Here is a 23,212-nt window from a genome sequence, read left to right as displayed (position 1 = left end):
TCAGTCTTCTCAGATGAAAGTAATGAGAAAACTGTGAAAGGGGGAAGCACTTACCCATTATATTCTATTTCATTAGAGGTGTGAGTGGCAGTCCAGAAAGTAATTTATTCCCATAGACTTTTCAATCCTCTCCACCCTGAAGTGCTTAAGTGCTGCAGGGAGAAGTTTAACAGTACAACCAACTTGCTCTCACTTCAACATGCTTCTGAGTGCAACATGCCACTGTTTCACTAACCTAAGAGCTACCCACCTTAAAAACCCTGAAGTAAATAAAGGAATGATACCAACATGCCACTTACTCTTGTCTTCCTGAACTAAAACTACAGCTGAAAGTAAGCTTGCTACAAGGACGAGCTTTAAGTTGGGAAACTTCAACTATCTGTACTAAGGGATTCAATCTATTCCCAGAGGAGCATCTATGGGAAATAAGGTTAAATACTTCAGGTTGCTTGCTGCTTCTAACTTACTCATAGTAAAGATTGAAACAATGCTTTAATGTTTCAAATTGTGTAAAAGTTCATGGATTTCAATATAAAGAGTTTTGTTTTCTTTTTTAAAAGGAATTATAGGAAAGAAGTAACTTTCTCTGCTTACAAAGTGATGCCCTTAGAAAACCTAAAATTCATCCATTTAGGATGGTCAGCTGCAATAAATCTTTTATCTCTTCAAAATGCTGCGTCTGCCAACAGAATTTCATGTTCCTCCTCTTTATGGACAGGAACTCCTTTACAGTCCAACTGTAATTCCATGAACCCTGGAGTAGGCACAAAATTCAGTACAACTGTTGCATAGTGTTCTGGAAGGAAAATAGGAACCATCATGAAAAGGGAAACAGATAAATACTACCACCTGCTTTTCCTAGGGGAAAACAGCTTGAGTGTTTTTAGACTCTTACAACAAACGGTACTAATAACATACCTTCTGGCCAGTTCCTGCATTTCCATTTCATGATGATCTTTTCATTTGTTAACTGAAAACAAAGAGGAAGTTCTACTGAAAGCATCTTTTTAAATTTCCTACAGTACTAGACAGAAAAACAAAGCCTTTCTTAAAAACCCCTATGTACTAAAAGTAATCAATGAACATACAGTCTCATCTTCCATTTTATATGCCAGCACCATTGAGAATTCATTGTCTCTAGTGCTGAAATCCTTAACAGCAGTTAACATCAAGCACAAGTGTAGTAACATGGGCAACCAGAGCAGAGCTGATGTCAAGGGTGAGGCAGCTGACAGTTGGAAACACAGACCCTGGCGATTGAGGTGGCAGAAAGCTGAATGTTCTACACCAAGAGCTTGAAGAATTATACTTCTAAAATCATAAACATTTGCACAAGTACTGTGAAACTAAGGCTTCAACTTTCTCATTATATATAACATTTTTTATTTGCTTTACAACCAACTATATAAAGTTCTCAAGTTTCTTTGAGCTCAGATAAGAACCCAAAGCAAGTTAAAAAGCATTAATTAAAAAAGCAATGTTAATGGAAACAAGAATCTGTCCCAGCTTACTTTACTTTAACCATAAGATTTCTTACCAATTCTATATATTCACCGGTGACATTCCCGTCAAACATTTGGAACTTCCCTCCCTTTTCAGCTTCTAATATGGCAGGTGATTTAGAAAATTTTTGCACCAACTAACCAAGAAAAACAGACATTATTTCAGCATAGAACAATTACTGTGGGTGGTTTGAGGTTTTTTTGTTTGTTTGTTTTTAAGTCCTGAATATGTAGCTTGTAATTACTTACAGCTTTCTCTTCCTCTCCTTTGTAGAGGGAGAAAACTAAATTAATGTATCCCCTAATTGCTGATATATCCCCCCAAATGTTTCAGAAGTTACCCTAAAGACTTCTATCCCCACAATTCCAGATCCCTTCAATCAAAAACATGAACATAAGGGAAACCAAAAAGCAGCTCCAGTAGTTGGACATTTTCTCCCAGTGTCAGCATTTGCAGTCCTAGCTTGAGAAGGGACGTCGTCCTCCTACGGTGAAGATGCTGTACAGCTGCTCTACAGCCTCGTCAAACATTTCTGTCATGTGCAGCGCCACAGTGGGAATCCGGACACCCAGCGGCCCCTGGATCTCGAGAAGAGGTTCCAAAGGGTAATTGGCATGCCCGGAGATAAAGCTGCTTAGAGTTAAAAATTCAGTCTCCCTGTCTCAATAAAACACCAAAATATCCCAAATTCCATACTACCCCTTCCAGAAACATGGAAATAGCATGAAAAGACTTTTTAGCACCACCAGTCCTGGCCTTTACTTTGGAAACAGAGCTCGTTATTCCTATGAGCTCTCTAGCTCTGTTCTACTTCCAGACTATGGCTTAACACCCCAACTCCTACTTGGGCGTGTAAATGTGGCCCAAAGGGTATAATGATAAGCAGATGAAGGCCAACAGCACGTAAGGACAAAGTATTAATTTACACCACTAGATTCCAAGAAGAGGATCGAAAACCTTCCAATCCGAAAGTGGAGAGAAGGTTGGTCCACTGTGGTATGTGAACCTCAAAGTCACCTGGTTTGGGTAGGAAACAGTCATCTGTTGCCTACCAAAGAACAGTGCCTTTAGAACAGTCTCAAACGAAAGGCGTTTATACATTCCTTTTCATAAAAAAATTAAAGTCTCGTCATCCCCCCCCCCCAAAAAAAATGGCATGGATGCAAGAGTGGATTAACTGGCCCTCACTGTGCTTCAAAGTCCCATCATCAAAAGGCTGTTGAGAGCTTTGAAGAATTCTCACTGAGCACTTCCTTTCCCCTTCCCTTCATAGTCGCCACTAGAGATCACACCTGCAAGGTATTCTCACTCAGTTTCCTTTTAATAGTCAATTCCTGGGTTGCCATAGCTTTCGTTGGTAAAATCATTCCCATTGTAAACTCCACAAGGAAACATGGGAATGTTCCTTTAATAAGGAACTTTTTCCTTTTCAGCACAAATAGGCAGAAAACCCAAAACAACATTACAAGAAAATAAAAGCTGATGATTATAAAAAGAATGCCTAAGTCATTTTGAAAATTTCTAGACCATTCCATGTTTTTGTATATAAAACTAACATGTTACATAGCAACAAATGCCTTTTATTATTTTTTCAAATGCCTCCCTTTTATACAGTTCTTGATAAAACAGCAAAGATTTTCAAATGTTCTTTTCCAAAAAGCTCAGTTTTATACAACTAATAGTTTTATGGCCTTCATCTACTGTCAAAACCAGACACCTTCTCATTGCTTCACTACCGCCTCACAAGATTGGCCTCAGTATTCAGGCCTGTGGGCCAGCTACGCGTGGGTCTCGGGAAAAGCGGCAACCTCAAACCCATCTATGTTGGCTCCTAGACACACAGCAGAACCCAAGTATGACGTGCAGACAGACAGGCCCTGTTGGCCACTTTGCCTGGCAAGTAACTTCTCTAATTTAGGGAAGGAAACAATAAATAACCTCACTTTCACACAGTGTAGGGGTTATCTAGGTAAATCTCAACTATACCTGGCACCTACAGTTAATTTCATTCCTCCATTCATTCATTCAACAAAGATTAAGCACCTACTATGCACCAGGCATTGTGCTAGATGCTGGAGAAACAGCAGTAAACAGACACCTTCCATGCCCTCACGGGGCTTACGCTCTGAGAAGACAGACATTAAGTAAGTAAGTACACAAACAACTGATGAAATAATTTATCAATCCAGAAAACTATTAACAATTCTGTAGGTAAAATGGTTCACGCTGTGTAAAATACTGATAACCACTAATTGTAGTCTTACTCATGACTAGCTCTCAGCATCCACACTGCCATTTATCCTGCAGCATAGAGTTGTTTCCAGAGCCTTAGACAGCAGCCTAACCTGCGAAGCCAGACCACAGTGCAGAGCCTAACTGGGGTAAACAGAAAAGGGACCCCCGAGTTCACAAGAGATGCCTCCTTTATCGGTCTTAAGTGCCTTCAGGTAATCTCCAAGGGCCTCCCTCACCTTGGCGGTGCCTGCAGTTTTCATAAGATCCTTCAGTATATCCCCATTTCCTTTCTTTTTACTCACATTCACCTACAAATCAGAAAAATACAAACCTAAGAAAACTCTGGTCTGATGTATTCTTACAGCACTGGGCCATATGGATGAGAGAGGAACTCAGACTCAGGGAAGGGGAAGAAGTGGCTATTAAGAGAGTTGTGACAGAATTCTCCCTATAGCTTGAGAAGACATAAGGGTTTTTTAATCAAGGCTCCATTGACTGGGTTGGCCAAATCTTGAATGGACTTCTTAGAATGTGAGCCCCTTAATTTGCATAAAAATTTCATACATAGGTATTACATTGATGTAGTCCATGGCTTTTACCAGAGTCTAGAAATGCGCTGTCCAGTATGGTAGCCACTGGCCGCATGTGGCTCCTGAGCACTCAAAATGTGGCTGGGCTGCTTTGAGATCTGCTATAAGTGTAAAGTAATACACACCAGACTTGGAAGACTTAGTACAAAAAGAGTAAAATAATCTAATAATTTTGATGTTAATTACATTTAAATGGTGTTTTTTACATGTTGGGTTAAATAAAATTATTAAAAGTAATTTCACCTGTTTCTTTAAGTTTTTTAATATGGCTACTAAAAAATCTTAAATTCAGTATGTGGCTTGCATTCTATTTCTATTGAACAGCGCTGGTCTAGAACCCCAAAGCCAGTGTAATTAGGAAAAACAAGTTCCCACATAACGGCAGGGAGGAGAGTTGGGAAAGGGAGAGGGGAGGGAGGGAGGGAGGGAGGGGACAGAAGGGAGGAAAAGAGGAGGGGGAAGGAGGAGGAGACAGGGAGAGGGAAACATCAAAATGCTGCTCTGGGGATGCCAGTGTGGTCGTCTCAGAATGAAAACAGGTGTTGGTTAGAAATCATTTAGTGTCCCTATGATTCAGTTGGGCTGGAGTCCTAGCTAGAGAATTTGTTCTCTAATGCTGCCAAGGATTGCATCTAAAAGACCAGTGTACTATGCTGATGAAAAACTTCTCAGCTGATGGACCTGAATATTGCAGAGTGAAATCACAGCCCGAGAATAGCAAGCCCATGTCTGAAGATATGTCCGAGACAGGCCCCCCTTTTCTGGCATTTTATAACCTTTAATAAAGGCAAGTCATAGGTGTGTGGCTCAGGATGATTTAGTTTCTATATCTTTGAAAGCCTTCACAATGAATAATTTCACAAATCAAAAAAGACCTTTTGTCAAACCATTTGGTTTGGAAAATACAGCTGCTGTACAAATGGCCGCTCCCCAGAACCACGCCTTCAGCTTACAGAAGGCACTAACTGAAAACCAAGGTTGGGCGTTACACAGGCTCTGTCCCCCAAGAGAACTAGGAGAGCCAGTCAAAAGCAACACATACTAACTAGTTTATGAAAAAACATGCGCTATAACCAAGGGCGATCGCAGCCAACGGCTGCGGATTTTCACTATCAAAGGGAAACAGCAAAGATGCAGGGGAGGAAAGCAAAATCCCACTCACCAAGCTGTGCGTGCTGCCTGAGCACCTTCCCGTGTGTTCACTGTGACACCTATCTGACAGCACCCCTGAAAGGTGATTCACCCAGTTGCACAGGTGAGGTGGCCACAAGGATGCAGCCACCTGCCCAGGCCCACGCCTGCCCCACGGGAGCCCAGGGCTGCCCCGGCCTACTCGCCACCGCACACCCCCCGCGGGCCCCCCAGGGAGGGATCCTCACCACGAGAGCTCTCCACAAGTCACCACAACTGCAGGAATCACAGTCTGATGAGCAGTTTTTCAAAACCTCAACATCTACAGCAGAAGCTTGATATAAAAGAAAGAAAAAAAAAGAAACACCATCACTTCACCTCAGTGTCATCTACTTCATTTTCTTCAGCAAGGCTGGGTATTTCAATCAATCCCTTGTGCTTCCCACCACATTCTTTAATTATACCTAAAATGAGCAAAACGTGTTCTTCAATTACAAAGTAACAGCTGGTGTGTGCAAAACTTCCCTGCGTGACTGACACGCACGCCCTCCTCACAGGGCACCGCCAGAGGTGGTAACACGGCGGCTCAAGGCTTTACCACCACACAGGTACCACCACTGACCCTGCTCTCCTGGCCCACGTTGCAGGTAAGCAGCCAAGAAAGGTGGCGCAGAACCTGGCCGAGGGACGTGCAGAGGAATCGGGGGCCCGGTGGAAGCTTGGTGTGGGAGTAAGTGGTTCTGTAACCAGCGCTGCTTCATCCCCCAATATTCTCCACCACATCAAAGCAGGATAAAGGGCCATCCCAACGAGCAGTCGCAGAAGAGATGGAAGAACAGAAAGGGACAGCGAGTTTGATCATGGAGAGAGGTGGGAAACCGCAGCTTGGGGGAGTTCTATGTGGACTCCATGCAGCTGGATATTTTTCAACACCAGAGTGTTGATTTCAGTGACAACATCAAGATGGCAACATAGGTTATTCCCAAGTTCAGTCCCCTTCACAAAACGACTGTCTATAGACAAGACACCACTGTGAAAATCCCAGAACCCACAGGTGAGGCCGAAACACCATCCTGGGCCAGAGGCAGAGAGGACTGCATTAGAACACTGACCAGACCACCCCTCCCCCAGGCCAGCACAGAGCCCCACTGAGAGGGTCTGGTCCCACTGTGGTTTCTCCAGCAGGAGAAAAGTGCACATCCAGGTCCCCCAGAATTGTGGGGTGCTTCCTGGAAGGCTGCCTGGGACTTTCCTCATGGGGACCGCTGGGAATCGGAGGAGTATGGGGCAGGGCTTTCAGCAATCTTTAATTTTATTTTTCAATTAGAGTTTATATTCAGTATTCTGTATTAGTTTCAGGTGCACAGCAGAGTGGTTAGGCAATCATATACTTTGCAAAACTCTAATCTTGGTGGATTGTATTACCGCTTGCAGCAGCCAATCTGCACAGCCAGGGACCTCAGCTAGCAATTCTGCCTGATTTGGATCCCCAGTCGATGGGCGAAGCCAGCTGTGGAGCTCATTCGATTGCCCTACCCAGGCAGGGAAGCAAATTTGCAGCCCTGCTCCACTGCTGAGCATAGCCTCCAGTCCCAACCATCTAAGAAGCCTGACCAGGGGACCTGGGCAGCCATGGAACCCATGCTGCAGCACCACTCAGGCAGAGAGCCAAACCAGAAGCCCTGTCCAATTTCTGAGCCAGACTCTGACCCTGCATAACTAGGGAGCCTGAACAGTGACCCTAAGCAGCTGCAGAGCCCAGCCTATAGCCCTACCCAAATGCAAAACAGAGCTTGAGGCTGCACCCAGGTCGGGAGCCCAGACAGTGGGGTACCCAACTGCAGAGCACAGTCTTTAGCCCCACCCAGCCAGAGACTTTGCTCAATACTGAAGCATGGCCAGCGGCCTACTGGCTACCTGATCACAAAGGCAAGTCTGCAGACCCGCCTGTGCACCCACATGCTCAGAGCCTTTTACTGATCTACTGAAAGCCACCACTGAATGTGGTAGAACCCATGCAAATGATGCCTCTGCCCTGAGGACTCCCTTTTCTTCCCTGAACCTGACCTCAAGACTGTTCTTGTTTAAACTTTCAGAATCTCCTTGAATTTTGTGAAGATAATACAGAAACCTGGATGAACAATTTTCATTACACAGGGAATGTAAGGCGAAGAGTTTCAGTGCTCCCTGCCCCATTTGGTCACAGCTGTCCGGAATGCACTGGTTACAGCAGGTCAATAGGTCAAATACGACTTGTTGGTATGTTTCTGACTTCAGTTTGTGAGAGATTCTCTCTAAGAATCTGTGTGAGGACCAGGGCACGCTGACAGGAGCCTGTGAAATGGTTATTGTGCCTAACCTGGGATTCGGAGCTGCTGCTGGAGAAGTCTCTGAAGGTAATTCTGAGGAACACATAAAAGGAAATTTGCAGGGATCGGATACTGAGACTAGACACAGGGCTGCTTGTGATCTAGCATGAAGAGTATGCAAGTTTTTTGAGGGACCTGTGACAGGAATCTTCTCTGGTTATGTTAATTCTATGCTGCAGGAATAGGCAAAAAATCCATCTGTCAACTGGAAACACAAAAATGCAGCCATTTACTTAGTGACATCTTTGGCATCAAAAGCTCAAACACAGTAGCCTGGAATCATAAGCAAATGGACTTGCAAACCCAAGCGAGTTCTCTGTGAATCACATCCTGCCTGATTTAAAATCAGCTAACGTGAATGAATCTCCCGCCCTGAAAGCTGACGGTATCAAATATATCGTGAGCTTTAGGAATCAAGCACCAAAGGAACAGCTTTTAGTATCTGGTCCTCTCTTGGTTAATCATCTTCAGGCTGAAAGTACTACTGTTCATACTCACACAGCACATGCCCCTGAGAGGCTGCTCACAACACGGGGCCTAACCACGCCACTCTCTTTACAGCTGCAGAATTAGCACTGTTTGTTGAGATTCTGCTAACGAACCTTTTCAAAGCTCTCACACTTCCTGGCTCTTCAGAAAATGAATACATTATGAAGCAGCAGCCACAACCCTTACATCCCCACACTCATCACTCAGCTTACTCAGAAGCTATTAGCCGTTGGTGAGGACCCAAGCAAACCTCACTTTGATCACTGCATGCTTGAAGTAATATGTTTATCCATAAAAATAACATGCAAAGCCAACCCTGCCGCTGTTGTAAATTTTGAAGGGGCTTTGTTTCTGGTGTTTACTAAAATTTTACAGAATTAAGTACAAGAGTTTATTCCATGTGTCTTTCCAGTGATATCTTTGCTTCTGGAAACACACAAAAATGATATTCTATCTTCCTATATGGCCTTATTTCCTCAGCTCCCTCAGCCAATGCTTTGGGAAAGAACAGGAAATATCCCTGCTCTAGTGAGGCTGCTCCAAGCATTCCTAGAATGCAGTTCAAATACAATAGCAAGTGCTGCAGCTGACAAAGTCCCTGGGATATTAGGTGTTTTCCGGAAGCTCACTGCATCCAAAGCCAATGACCACCACGGTTTTTCTCTTCTAAACAGTAAAACTGAGCACATGCCTCCTGAGTCAGTTGACCAATACAGGAAGCAAATCTTCATTCCACTATTCCAAAGACTTCAAAATTCCAAAACAACAAAATTTATCAAGATTTTCTTAGTCTTGAGGAACAACAAGATGGCGGTGTAGGTAACAGCTGCACCCGCCGCCTCCCGCAACCACATCAAAATTACAACTAAAACACAGAACCACCATCACTCTGAGCCTCCTGAGATCTGGCTGAACAGAAGCCCCACAACCAGGGACCTGAAGAAGCACTGAGACCGGGAGGAGGGGCGGAGACACGGGCGGATCGGGGCTGGATCACAGAGACGTGGCCGCGGGCCCACCCCTGGTGCCTCGGGTTAAACCCAGGAGGGAAACTCGGCGGCTGAGGTTTCCCGGAGGAGGGAGGGTCCCAGCCCCACAGCAGGCCCCCAGCCCAGGGCTCCAGGCCGGGAAGAGACGTCCCCACACCTTCGGGCTGTGAAACCAGCAGGGACTGTCCCTGAGGGTCGCGGAGGCTGCGGGAGCCCCAGCAGCTCCTCCTAAAGGGCCCGGCACGGACTCACTCGGACGCTCCCTCTGAGCCCAGCGCCGGGCAGCAGCCTGAAAGGACCCGGGACACTCGGGGAGGAACTAACCTGCCTGAGATCCGGGCGAGAGGCGGAGGGCGGCTTCCTCCCAGGCAGAAGGGCTGGCGGAGGCCATGGCTCCTGTGGCGAGTCCTCCCCGCACGCAGCCGGCAGGCAGGCGCCATGTTTGAATCGCCAGCACCTGACTCACACCTCTGGCCCCGCCCCGTGATTCCCGGAGGCCCCTCCCCTCCCCACCTGCAGCTCATCCAGGCCATTTCCAGGGGCTTTCCTGTGCAAGTGGCCTCTCAAGCCTCATGCTTAGGACTCTCCTAAAATCTCACAAACAAGCAGCAGCGGGCCCCATACAGCTTGATAAGCGGCCCCAGGCCTGGTACTAGCGGCAGCTGTATTGGCTCATAGCTTGGCCTCTCCTGGACACCTCCAAGCCCAGCACAAGTAGCAGCCAGCTATAGTTTGCTGTGTAGCTCATGCTGGGGGACCCTGGGCAAGGCACTGGCAGAGGCTGACTTTGCACCTCCCTGGAGGCCTCAGAGACAGTGCACCCAGTGGTCAGACACGACCACACTGGATTACAACCCTACCACATCCACAAGTGACACTCAAGGGGTGCACTTGGTGAACACCAAAGCTCCACTGAAGTAAATCCTGATCCATAAGGGTGTCTCCAGCACAGCAGCTCTCTGGCTGTCGTTGCAGCTGGTCCTCACAGCTGACTGGCCTGGGGGGTCAGTTCCTCCCAGGGACGCCAACAGCAACCAAGGCTCAACTACAACAGGACAGTGCACACAGCCCACACAGGGGAGCACCTAGAAGGCCCAGCTCAGGTGACTGGGGAGGCTGAGCCACTGGACCCTACAGGAAACCTTCTACACAAAGCCACTCTACCAATTCCAGGAGACATAGCAGCTCTACCTACTACATAGAAACAAACACCTGGAAGCACCCAAAATGCGGAGGCAAAGAAAGATGTCACAAAGGAAAGAACAGAAGAAATCTCTAGAAGAGGAACTAAATGAAATAGATCCAAGCAAGCTAACAGATAGAGAGTTCAGAATTTTGGTTATAAGGATGTTTAAGCAGACTGTTAGGGAAATAACTGAGAAAATCGATAACATAATAAAGTACCAATTTGAAATGAAGGCTACAGGAACTGAAATGAAGAATAATTTACAGGGAATCAACAGCAGAGTAGAGGACACTGAGAATCAAATCAGCAATTTGGAACATGAGGAAACAAAAAACACCCAACCAGAAGAGAAAAAAGAAAAAAGAACCCAGAAATATGAAAATAGTATAAGGAGCCTCTAGGACAACTTCAAGAGGCCCAACATTCGTATTATTGGGGTGCCAGAAGAGGCAGAAAGAGACCAAGGAATTGAAAACCTACTTGAAAAAATAATGACAGAAAACTTCCCCTACCTGGGGAAAGAAATAGACTTACAAGTCCAGGAAGCACAGAGGGTCCCAAAGAAGAGAAACCCAAAGAGGCCCACAGCAAGACACATCATCATTAAAATGCCAAAGGTTAAAGACAAAGAGAGAATCTTAAAAGCAGTAAGAGAAAAGCAGTTAGTTACCTACAAGGGAGCACTCATACGACTGTCAGCTGATTTCTCAACAGAAACTTTGCAGGCCAGAAGGGAGTGGCAAGAAATATTCAAAGTGATGAAAAACATGGAACTACAACCAAGATTGCTCTACCCAGCAAAGCTATCATTTAGAATTGAAGGTCAAATAAAGAGCTTCTCAGACAAGGAAAAGCTAAAGGAGTTCACCACCACCAAACCAGCACTACAGGAAATGTTGAAGGGTCTTCTTTAACAAGAAGCTAATGAACAAAAGAATCTGATAAACTAAATAGATCCAGAGACATTGACACATGTAACAGACGATCATATTTCAGGGGAAAGAGGGAAGGGGGGTGGAGGGTGGGAAAAGATTAACCAAAGAAGTTATATGTATAACCCATGGACACAGTTAATAATGGGGTGAAGGCCTGGGAAGGGGGTGGGAGGGAAGTGGAGGGGATCAATTGGGGGAGGAAATGGTATACCTGTAATACTCTCAACAATAAAGATAAATTAAAAAGGAAAAAAAAAAAAAGAGTTTCTTAGTCTTTATTCATTTGTATTGCATAAAATATGGGCCCAAGCACTACAAGAAATATTTGATGGAATACAACCCAAAATGTTTGGAATGGTTTTGGCATGACCAAATTACTAACAGAATGTTCCCCAGTGATGGACACTGAGTATACCAAACTACGGACTCCTTTACTGCAGTCTCTGATTGGCCTTTTTGAGTTACCTGAGGATGATTCCATTCCTGGTGAAGAACATTTTATTGACATAGAAGATACACCAGGATACCAGACTGCATTCTCACAGTTGGCATTTGCTGGGAGAAAGAGCATGATCCCACAGGTCAAATGGTGACCAACCCAAAGATTCACCTGGCACAGTCACTTCACAAATTATCTACTGCCTGTCCAGGAAGAGGTACATCAATGGTGAACACCAACCTCAATGAGGAAACAAAAAACACCCAACCAGAAGAGAAAAAAGAAAAAAGAACCCAGAAATATGAAAATAGTATACGGAGCCTCTGGGACAACTTCAAGAGGCCCAACATTTGTATTATTGGGGTGCCAGAAGAGGCAGAAAGAGACCAAGGAATTGAAAACCTACTTGAAATAATAATTACAGAAACGCTCCAGTACCTGCAAGGGTATCTTCAGGCAGCCAATGTGACACTGCGTTGAACTATGATTTGGCTAATAAAGCCCAAGATCGTTTCTGAGGAAAGCTGGGAGACTTCTGAAGAAGAACAGCTGAGTAAAAACAAAGCAAGTTTTCCTTTTGAACCTGTCACAAATGCCATCGTGTAAAAAATATCAAATGCTGCTTTACCCTGAAAAAAAATATATATGAAAAAATAATGACAAAGAACTTCCCTAACCTGGTGAAGGAAACAGACATACAAGTCCAGGAAGTGCAGAGTCCCAAACAAGATGAACCCAAAGAGGCCCATACCAAAACATATCGTAATTCAAATGCCAAAGGTTAAAGACAAAGAGAGAATCTTAAAAGCAGCAAGAGAAAAGCAGTTAGTTACCTACAAGGAAGCTCCCATAAGACTGTCAGCTAATTTCTCAACAGAAATTTTGTATTCCAAAAGGGACTGGTAAGGAATATTCAAAGTGATGAAAAACAAGGACCTACAACCAAGATTACTCTACTCAGCAAGGCTATCATTTAGAATTGAAGGTCAGATAAAGAGCTTCCCAAACAAGAAAAAGCTAAAAGAGTTCATCACCACCAAACTAGTATTACATGAAGAAAAATGTTAAAAGATGAAGAAAAATAAAGTGGCAATAAAAACATATCTATCAATAGTGAATCTTAAAATAAACAAGCAGAACAGAAACAGACTCATAAATATAAAGAACATTTTGATGGTTGCCAGATGGGAAAGTGTTGGAATGGGTGAAAAAGGTGAAAGGATTAAGAAGTACAAATTGGTTGTTACAGAATAGTCATGGGGATGTAAAGTACAGCATAAGAAATATAGTCAATAATATTGTAATAATTATGTATGGTGTTAGATGGGTATGAAATTTATCAGGGTGATCACTTAGTAAGTTATATAAATGTCTAATCACTGGGTTGTACAACTAATATTATATGTCAACTGTAATTGAAGAGTAAAAATTTATTTAAAGTCAAAAAAAAGAGAGAAGAAAAAACTGTCAAGTAAGAATACTATAGCCGGCAAAGCTGTCCTTCATAAATGAAGGCGAGATAAAGACTTTCTCAAACAAACAGAAGCTCAGGGTGTTCAACACCACTGAACCTGCCTATAACAAATGCTAAAGCTCATTCCTCAAGCTAAAATGAAAGGATGCTTATTAGCATCATAAAAACATACAAATGTATGAAACTCCCTGGTAATGATAAATATATAGTCAAAATCAGATTATCTTATATTGCAATAGTAATGAATAATTCACTTACAACTCTAAAGGTTAAAAAACAAACATATTAAAAATAACCATAACTTTTATGCACAGTAACCTAGGGTTATTTTTAATACTTAAAAAAAAATTTTAAGTAAATTGTAACATCAATTATATCAGTTAAAGTAAACTGTAACATTTAAAGTAAGTTGCAACATGAATAACCTAAAACATGAGGGAGAAAAAGTATAAATTTCTGTATCCTCTTGAAGTTAAGTTGTTACCAGTGTAAACAGAATGTTATAAGATATTTTATATAAGCTTCAAAGTAATCACAAAGAGATACCTGTAGCAGATACACAAAAGATTATGAAAGGGAGTCAAAACACACCACCACAAATAGGCATCAAATCACCATGGAAGATGGCAGGAGAGGAAGTAAGGAACATGAAAACAGGAGCTACAAAACACTCCAAAAACAATGAACAAAATAGCAACAGTAAGTCCTTTCCTATCAGTAATTACTTCAAATATAAATGGATTAAATTCTCCAATCAAAAGACACATAATGGCTGAATGGATTAAAAAATACCAAGATCCAACAATACGCTGCCTGTAAGAGATTCACTGTCACTTTAAGGGCACACATGATCTGAGATTGGAGGGATGGAAAAAGATATTTCAAGCAAATGGTGACCAAAGGAAAGCAGGAGTAGTCATATTAGCTAAAATAGACTTTAAACTAAAAATGCTCAAAAGAAACAAAGATGGTCATGGTATAATACTAAAGGACAAATACTGTATGATCTCACTTATATGCGTAGAAAACCGAACTCAGAAACAGAGAGAGTAGACTGGTGGTTGCAAGGGGGTGGGGAATGAAGCTGGTCAAAGGGTACAAACTTCCAGAATAAGTTCTGGGGATGTAATGTACAGCATGGTGACTAGTTAACAATAACATACATGTATTTGAAAGGTGCTAAGACAGTAAATCTTAAAAGTTCTCAGCATACATATAAAAAAAACTGAACTGATGGATGTGTTAGCTAACCCTATTGTGGTAATCATTTCACAGTGTATACATAAATCAAATCATGTTGTACATCTTAAACTTGTACAATGTTGTAAGTCAATTATATCTCAATAAAGCTGGAGGGGATTAAGTTAAAATTTAATTAGAAAACAAAACAAAAACAAGACAAGAGTGTTGCCTCCTCCCCAGCGGGTCCCACACACCACCTCTGGGATGCACTGCTAGAGGAGAAAGCTCAAGGGGTCAGGGCAAGTCCTGTTCAGCCTGCCCTCTCTCTGGCTGCCACCTGGAAGTGGGTGGGCCTTATCTTGCAAAGGAGCTGGTTGCTGCCTTGAATTAAAGCAGATGGAATGGACACAATATAGTGAAAGCTTCCTCTGGGCCCTCAAAGCCCTGTATTGGCAAGGAGGGAGATGAGGGGACTAGTCAGTTGCAGGGAGTCAGCCCCTGCTGTAATCTATCCAGCAGCAGCCACTGAAGGAGTAACTGACAGCAAACCCAAACCCAAAGGTTCCCAGGCATGTGTGGGACTACTTTTGATGCTGCCTGACCATCTCCCTGGGTTCTGGCCTAGCTAACAAGGCTGGGCAGAGGCCCAAGGCCAGTTTACTCAGTGGCTTGCTAACCCAAACTCTCAAGAAAGGAGCTGACTCCTGGGCTGAGGCCCAAACTTGAACACGGCACAATCTTCTAGAACCAGCTCTCTCCCTCCTTCCTCTTCCTTTCCCCCTTTGTTTTCACATCTGTGGTTATTTTAACAAGTATTCATTGAGCACAGACTGCCTACCTAGCCAGGAGCTGGGCACCACAATAGAAATTTATTCATTCAACAAACACACTATGTTCCAGACAGTGATGTGGGCCTGAAACAAAACCAATCAATTCCTGACCAAAAGACCCAAAGAGTGGAAACAACCCAAATGTCCACTAACTGATGAGCAGATAAACAAAATGTGCTGTATCTGTACAAAGAACACCATTTAACCATAAAATAGAACAAAAAATGCTACATACAACATGAATGAACCTTGAAAACACATTACATGAAAAACAATCACAGAAAAACACATACTGCATGATTCCATTCATACGAAATGTCCAGAATAGGCAAATCCGCAGAAATAGGAAACAGACTGGTGGCTGGGGGGACTGGGGGAGTGACTGCTAATGGGCTCAGGGTTGGGGGGGGAGTGATGAAATTTTTCTAAAATTGATTGTAGTGATGGCTGTACAGCTCTTAATATACTGAAAACCACCGAACTGTGCACAAGTCGGCAAATTATATAGTATGTGACTTATATCCCAATAAAGCTAATATATTTTAAAAATTCCTGTCCTAATGAACTGGGAGAGGAGGGGGACCAGAACAATAAATGAAATATTTAAATAACCATATATAGTATACAAAATACCAGCGCTTTGGAGGAAAATAAAGCAGGGGAGACTGTACAAGGATGGCATCTGCAAGTTTCACAGGATGCACAGGTGGCTTCACTCGGGATAAAGGCCTGAAGGGCTGACAGGAGCCGGCAGGCAGCTACCTAGGGGAAGCGTCCAGGCAGCAGCTCCGGGAAACTCCAGTGCTCACGGTGCCCGGCAAAGAGAACAGCTGAAAGCAACAAGCTCGAAGCAGCTCTGCGCCCTGGGAGAAAGGGAGCCCCCCAGCCTGGTGGACAAGGAACTCCACCTGTGGTCAGGTTGTGTCTGGAACTACAAACACCAGTTCGGGGTTCAGCCTGTGCAGGGTCCACAGCAGCTCTAAAAGAATTTGCTGAATGTTGAATAATGAATCGACAAAGTCTGCCCCGAGGCTGCCCCCAGCCCCGCCTGGACCTGAGGCCCGTTACCTTTCCAGCCCAGCGTGATGTTCCACTCATAGAAGAAAAGCAGCTTCCCTCTGCAGCTGCGACAGGAAGCCTCACCTTCCACCTGCTTCAGCTCAGTGATCTGGCAGCGACCAGCCTCGTTCTCCACGTCGATGCCCACCAGGAACTCCCGGAGCTTCCCCTTGGACCAGCTGGTGGCATCCTGCTCTGTCCTGCCAGGGACCAGCAGGGCAGAGCCGTGACGGAAGGCCCAGGCGGTACCGCGGGCCTGGCCCAGATCAGCGTGACTGCTCTCAAGGGGCCTTAAAAGAACTGCCACCCTCAGACTTACAAACACACTTCTCAAGCCACCTTTCTGCCAGATACTTTGTAATCCTCCTGCTCGGTTCCTTAAGAGAGTATTAACCACTATTTAAAGTAGTATTTTGTCTTAAAAACACCAGTTTATTTGGGGAAAAGGGGGTCTAGCCATCTGACCAGTTGGAAATGAATGGGCAAAGCTTATGAAAAGGTAGTAATAACTGAAATAATTCTAATCATAACAAGACAAATGATTAAGCGTGTTCCTACAATCTCCCCAAATAATGTTTCCATTTTGGGGAGCGGAAATGAGCTGAGAGAAGTCCAGCATGTGTCCATGGTAACAGGGCTGGGAAAGGAGAGGCCAGCTCCTCCGAGCCCCGAGCCCCAGGGTTCCCCCAGCAAATGATCCCTTCACAGGCCCGAGGGTTTGCTCTGTCCAGGACCTGCCTCAGCATCACCTCGGTGGCGCTGAGGTACCCACCGCCCTCAGAGGCGCAGGGCGGAGCATCACTTCCTGCAGCCCTGGGGGACAGAGGGAGGCACAGACAACCGGTTTCCAGGTGAGATTCAAGAAGAGGGTAACTTGTTCCAACTCCTCGAAGGGGCGCTCACCGGAGGCCCATCGAGTTAGATGCAGACAGAGTGGGATCCACATGCCTCTCTTCCCACTGCGCACGAGCCAGAGCACACCCACGCTCCCGCACGCGCTTTCTAGCTTCGTTTTACTTCCAGAACATCCAGAGGATTAGGGGCGGGAGCGGCGAAGGGGAGGGAGGACTGAATTAAGGGCACAGACTGTCAAAGTTGAAGAGGTCAGTCAAAGGCCATTCTTGGAGCCCGACCCAACTTTCAAAAGGAGGAAACGTGTCCAGGGGCAGTGAGCGCACCACGCCGGGTCTCCACCCCAGAGGGCTCTCGGGAGCCCGGGGCTCACGCGTGGGCCGCACAGAAAGCAGGTGGGGGAGGGGAGGGAACCCTCCGCACCCCGCAGGCCCCGCCCCTCAGGGGGACCCCGCGGCCTCGCAGGCGCCGGAGACCCCGCTTCCGCGCAGCCCGCAGCCCAGGGCGCAGGCCCCGGGCGCCCGCCGAGGGCCCCGCCCGGGAGGAAGGACACGCGGAGGCCCGCAGGCGGCCCCGCCCGGCCGCACCTGTGCGGGTTGTGGCCGTCGGTCGAGTCCTCCCGCTCCTCCACGACCCCGCGCGGGTCGCCCTGGCCCCACGCCCCCCGCGGAGAGCCGGGCAGGGGTGCGGCTGGGTCACCGAGGCTTCCCGCCTCCTAGCCCAGGGTCCGAGCGCTCGCGGCGCCCACGGAGCGCCAGGAATCCCCGCGCCCCGCGCCCCTGAGCTCGGCCAGGGCCCGGCCGGGTGGCGGGGCGGGGGCCTGGGGGCCCGGGGACAGGGGGTGCCCGGAGGGCTGTGGGGAGCGTTTGGGCCTGGGAGGCCGGGAATGGGGGCCCAGGAGAGGTCGGCCCGAGAGTCGGGGGGCGGGGAGGCGCAGGAGGGAGGGGTGTCGCGGCCCCGGGCGGGGTCGAGGGCGGTGTGCGGAGGCGGGGGTGGGGTGGGGGGAGATGGTCCAATAAGCGGGACTCCTTGGGGCGATCGGGGAGGCACGGGGCGGGGGTTTGGGGAGGCCCCGGGCTCCGCTGCGGGACTCGCGGGTGCGCGCTGGGAAGGGGAGCCTCGGCGGCCCCTCCGAAGGCCCAGCCCCTCCGTGAAGGGCTCGTCCCCGCGGTGGTTGGTGGCTGTGCGGGCGAGCGGGCGGAAAGGGGCGCCTGAGCGCCCCTCTGCGGTTGCAGACCCCGAGCGGCTGTCCCGGCGCCGTCGGCTGCGCTAACTCCTGTTTCGGACACGCCCCGAGCACGTGACCGCAGTTTGCTCTGCGACCGACGGGGGGTGGGCGCGCCCGGCGCGCGTGGTCCCGCGTGCGCGTGGCTGTGAGCCGCTCGGCTCCGAGCCGAGCCTCCTGCGGGCGGAGCGCGGCGTCTCCCCACCTGCCTTCCAGCCTGTCCCAGCAGCACGGTACCAGGCTCCCGGTTACTTTGGGAAACGTTTACATCTCATGTCATCGTCCTTTACAGGTGACAAAACGGGATTTCGAGCGCATTCAGCGTGATGCAGTTTTACAATAACTAAGCGGGCATTAATGATTCCTTGAACGAATCTTCACCTTCCAGCAAAAACTTTGTACCAATTATTTGGAGGCTATTACCTGGATATTATTTAGTATGGAAAACGGGTATGACGGTGGAAGGGTGGGAGGACCTGTCCTGTTCCCCGTGTTCACCTGTCCTTTGCCTGTGATCTGTGCGCAGCAATGAGATAAACGGGGGGGTGGGGGGGTGGGGGGGGGTGGTGTTCTCATTTACTACAGGAGCTGCTACATCCCAATATCATTTTTCCAAACAGCAACAACAGTTATATAAACAGACTGCTTCCAAGTGTTTTGGCCTCAAAACAAAATGACATTTTGACTTCACCTTTTACACTTCACTTCACCAAAGGCATGGACACCTAACACATGGTATCCAATAGAAAAGAATTTCAGTGGCCATGCTAGTGGGGCATGGTTTTCTTGCGCATTAGCTGTGCGTCTTTAATCCAATTCATAAAGAATTTTAAGGGTAGAACGTGACATGGTAAGGTTTAGATATGGATCATTGAAATCTAGAATGCACATAAGACAGCAGAAAACTTACAAAAGGCAGAAGCTATAATCACTAAAATTTTGTGAAAAATCTTTTGCAATATTTATACAAAAAGAACTATCCCAATGGAAATGATCATATTAAAATGTAAATAGAAAAGGCATTCTATGTAGTAATTGATCAAGATTTAATTGGCCCAGCTGTCCTGGCTCAGTGGTTGAGCTGTGATCCAGCAGAGGTAGGTTCAATTCCGGTCAGGGCACATGCCCAGATTAAGGGCTGGATCCCCAGTAGGGGGCATGCAGGGGGCAGCCAATCAATTGATGTTTCTCTCTCTCTCCCTCTCCCTCCCTCTCTCTGAAATCAATAAAAACATATTTTAAAAAATTAAATTGGCCTGCTCAGTGGGAGTGGCTCAGTTGGTTGGTTGTGGTGCTGTGCACTGGAAGGTTGCCGGTTCAATTCCTGGGCACAGCACACACCTGGGTTACAGGTTCAATCTCCAGTCAGGGCAGGTATGGAAGGCAGACCACAGGTGTTTCTCTCTCTCTGTCCCTCCCTCCTTCCCTCACTGCCTCCCCCTCCCTCTCCCTCCCTCCCTTCCACTCTCTGAAAAGCAATGGGAAAAATATCCTCAGGTGAGAATTAACCAAAAAAAGGGAAGGAAATCTTGACACATGGATAAACCTTGAGAACATTATTCAAAGTGAAATAAGCCAGTCACAAAAAGATAATACTGTGATTCCACTTATGTGAGTTACTTAGAGCAGTCAAATTCATAGAGAGAAAAAATAGATTGGTGGTTACCAAGGGCTGGGGGAGAGGGAGATTGAAGAGTTAGTGTTTAATGGGTGTAGAGTTACAGTCTTACACGGTGAAGAGAGTTCTGTGGATGGATATGGTGATGGCTGTACAATGTGAATGTACTTAACACTACTGAATGGTTAAGATGGTAAATTTTATGTTATGTATATTCTACCACAATTTAAAAAGTTTACTGAAAAACAAGATGGCGGCGTAGGTAACAGCTGCACCCTCTGCCTCCCGCAACCACATCAAAATTACACTCAGAGCCTCCTGAAACCTGGCTGAACAGAAGCCCCACAACCAGGGAGCTGAAGGAGCACCGAGAGCGGGAGGAGGGGCGCAGATGCGGGCGGATCGGGGCTGGATCGCAGAGACGGGGCCGCGGGGGGCCCGGTGCCGTGGTTGAAACCCGGGAGGGAATCTCCGCAAGGCGGAGTTTTCCCAGGGGAGAGAGGGGTCCCAGCCCCACAGCAGGCCCCCAGCCCAGGGCTCCAGGCCGGGAGAGACGTCCCCACAACTCCGGGCTGTGAAAACAGCGGGGACTGTCGCTGAGGGTCGCGGAGGCCGCGGGAGCCCCAGCAGCTCCTCTTAAAGGGCCCGGCACGGACTCACTCGGACGCTCCCTCTGAGCCCAGCGCCGGGAGCAGCCGGAAAGGACCCGGGACACTCGGGGAGGAACTAACCTGCCTAAGATCCGGGCGAGAGCTGGAAGGGCGGCTTCCTCCCAGGCAGAAGGGCTGGCAGAGGCCATGGCTCCTGTGGCGAGTCCTCCCAGCACACCACTGGCAGGGGAGCACCTAGAAGGCCCAGCTCAGGTGACTGGGGAGGCTGAGCCACTGGACCCTACAGGACACCTACAACACAAAGCCACTCTACAAATTCCAGAAGACATAGCAGCTCTACCTACTACATAGAAACAAACACCTGGAAGCAGCCAAAATGTGGAAGCAAAGAAACATGTCACAAAGGAAAGAACAGAAGAAATCTCTAGAAGAGGAACTAAATGAAATAGATCCAAGCAAGCTAACAGATAGAGAGCTCGGAATTTTGTTTATAAGGATATTTAAGCAGACTGTTAGGGAAATAACTGAGAAAATCGATAACATAATAAAGTACCAATTTGAAATGAAGGCTACAGGAACTGAAATGAAGAATAATTTACAGGGAATCAATAGTAGAGTAGAGAACACTGAGAACCAAATCAGCAATTTGGAACATGAGGAAACAAAAAACAACCAGAAGAGCAAGGAGAAAAAAGAACCCAGAAATATGAAGATAGTATAAGGAGCCTCTGGGACAACTTCAAGAGGCCCAACATTCGTATTATTGGGGTGCCAGAAGAGGCAGAAAGAGACCAAGGAATTGAAAACCTATTTGAAAAAATAATGACAGAAAACTTCCCCTACCTGGGGAAAGAAATAGACTTACAAGTCCAGGAAGCACAGAGGGTCCCAAAGAAGAGAAACCCAAAGAGGCCCACAGCAAGACACATCATCATTAAAATGCCAAAGGTTAAAGACAAAGAGAGAATCTTAAAAGCAGTAAGAGAAAAGCAGTTAGTTACCTACAAGGGAGCACTCATACGACTGTCAGCTGATTTCTCAACAGAAACTTTGCAGGCCAGAAGGGAGTGGCAAGAAATATTCAAAGTGATGAAAAACATGGAACTACAACCAAGATTGCTCTACCCAGCAAAGCTATCATTTAGAACTGAAGGTCAAATAAAGAGCTTCACAGATAAGAAAAAGCTAAAGGAGTTCATCACCACCAGACCAGCACTACAGGAAATGTTGAAGGGTCTTCTTTAAGAAGAAGCTAATGAACAAAAGAATCTGGTGAACTAAGTAGATCCAGAGACATTGACACATGCAACAGACGATCATATTTCAGAGGAAAGAGGGAAGGGGGGTGGAGGGTGGGAAGAGATCAACCAAAGAAGTTATATGCATATATGCATAACCCATGGACACAGTCAATAACAGCGTGAAGGCCTGTTATTGGGGAGGGGGTGGGAGCGAAGTGGAGGGGGCCAATTGGGGGGGGGAAATGGTATACCTGTAATACTCTCAACAATAAAGATAAATTTTAAAAGTATAAATAAATAAATAAATAAATAAATAAATAAATAAATAAATAAATGTTTACTATTATCAGCAGGTGAAAGACCAAAATTTTTAAGTGCTTGTAGAGAACTCATGGGCTCTGAATATTTCCGTAGACCCCACACACCCTGCAGTCCACACTGCTTTAATCTGTTCTCCACCCTATACCTCTAGCCTGGGATCCTAAGAGTGACCTTACTCTCAGTTACTGCTCAGCTCTCCTCAACGCCAACCTGCAGCTCCTGCTAACTGACGTCCACCAAAATCAACACGTATTCTCACCTCGTTGCCTTGGCTTGTGCCTTTCCTCGTATGAAATATACACTTTCCTCTGCTTGCATTACCCAATCCTTCCGTTGGGTTAGGTCCCTTCTCCTCCTCACAATGGGATAGTCCCAGGCCACAGGGTGTCAATATTCTCCACTGAGCATCAGTTACACATTCTAAATTATTTTATCACTTATTCTTTCAATCACTCAACAGACATTTCTTGAGCACAGGCCATATTCATGACAATGTGCTCGGCCCCGGAATCAAATGCCATGTCTTCTGCTTTTTCTCTCTCTCATAGCCCCTAAATATTTCACTAAAATTTGCTGCAGTGTGTTGGGTGATGTTGTACTGGTCTGTACTGTCATATTCCACATATAGACAGCAAATTTTAAACTACTGAAATCAAGAATACTATAATCAAGAGGGTATTTTGTTGGTAATGGTAGTTTTTTTGGTTATCAGTCTTAAAAAGCAGCTGTCAGCCCAGCTGGGCATGGCTCAGTTGTTGAGCGTTAACCTAGGATCCAGGCGATCAGTGTTTGATTCCCGGTCAGGGCACATGCCCGGGTTGCGGGCTCGATCCCCAGTGGGGGGCGTGCAGGAGGCAGCCGATCAATGACTCATCATTGATGTTTCTCTCTGTCTCTCTCCCTCTCTTTTCCTCTCTCTGAAATCAATAAAGA

The 23,212-nt window shown here is 46.3% G+C and overlaps 1 protein-coding gene and 1 pseudogene across 2 annotated transcripts; one reads left to right on the top strand and one right to left on the bottom strand.

The window, feature by feature from the left end:
- Positions 1-622: 622 nt before the first annotated feature.
- LOC308566048 (activator of 90 kDa heat shock protein ATPase homolog 2-like) lies at positions 623-22,597 on the bottom strand (the record flags this gene model as incomplete). The annotated part of the gene is given in 12 exon segments (XM_081155951.1): positions 623-700; positions 702-796; positions 919-970; positions 1,538-1,639; positions 1,992-2,087; positions 2,796-2,882; positions 3,930-4,046; positions 5,838-5,923; positions 16,421-16,611; positions 17,851-17,978; positions 18,136-18,739; positions 22,539-22,597. Coding segments are annotated over 12 exon segments (1,695 nt in total).
- LOC308565980 (exportin-2 pseudogene) lies at positions 7,595-12,346 on the top strand (annotated as a pseudogene). The gene is made up of 3 exons: positions 7,595-9,097; positions 11,690-12,116; positions 12,291-12,346. The product of its transcript is annotated as an exportin-2 pseudogene (transcript).
- Positions 22,598-23,212: the final 615 nt, after the last annotated feature.

The sequence above is a fragment of the Miniopterus schreibersii genome (genome assembly GCF_964146895.1).
Source record: "Miniopterus schreibersii genome assembly, chromosome: 13".
In the NCBI taxonomy this organism is placed as follows: Eukaryota; Metazoa; Chordata; class Mammalia; order Chiroptera; family Miniopteridae; genus Miniopterus; species Miniopterus schreibersii.
Note: the sequence above shows the minus strand (reverse complement) of the source record. Positions and strands in the feature narration are given on the sequence as shown.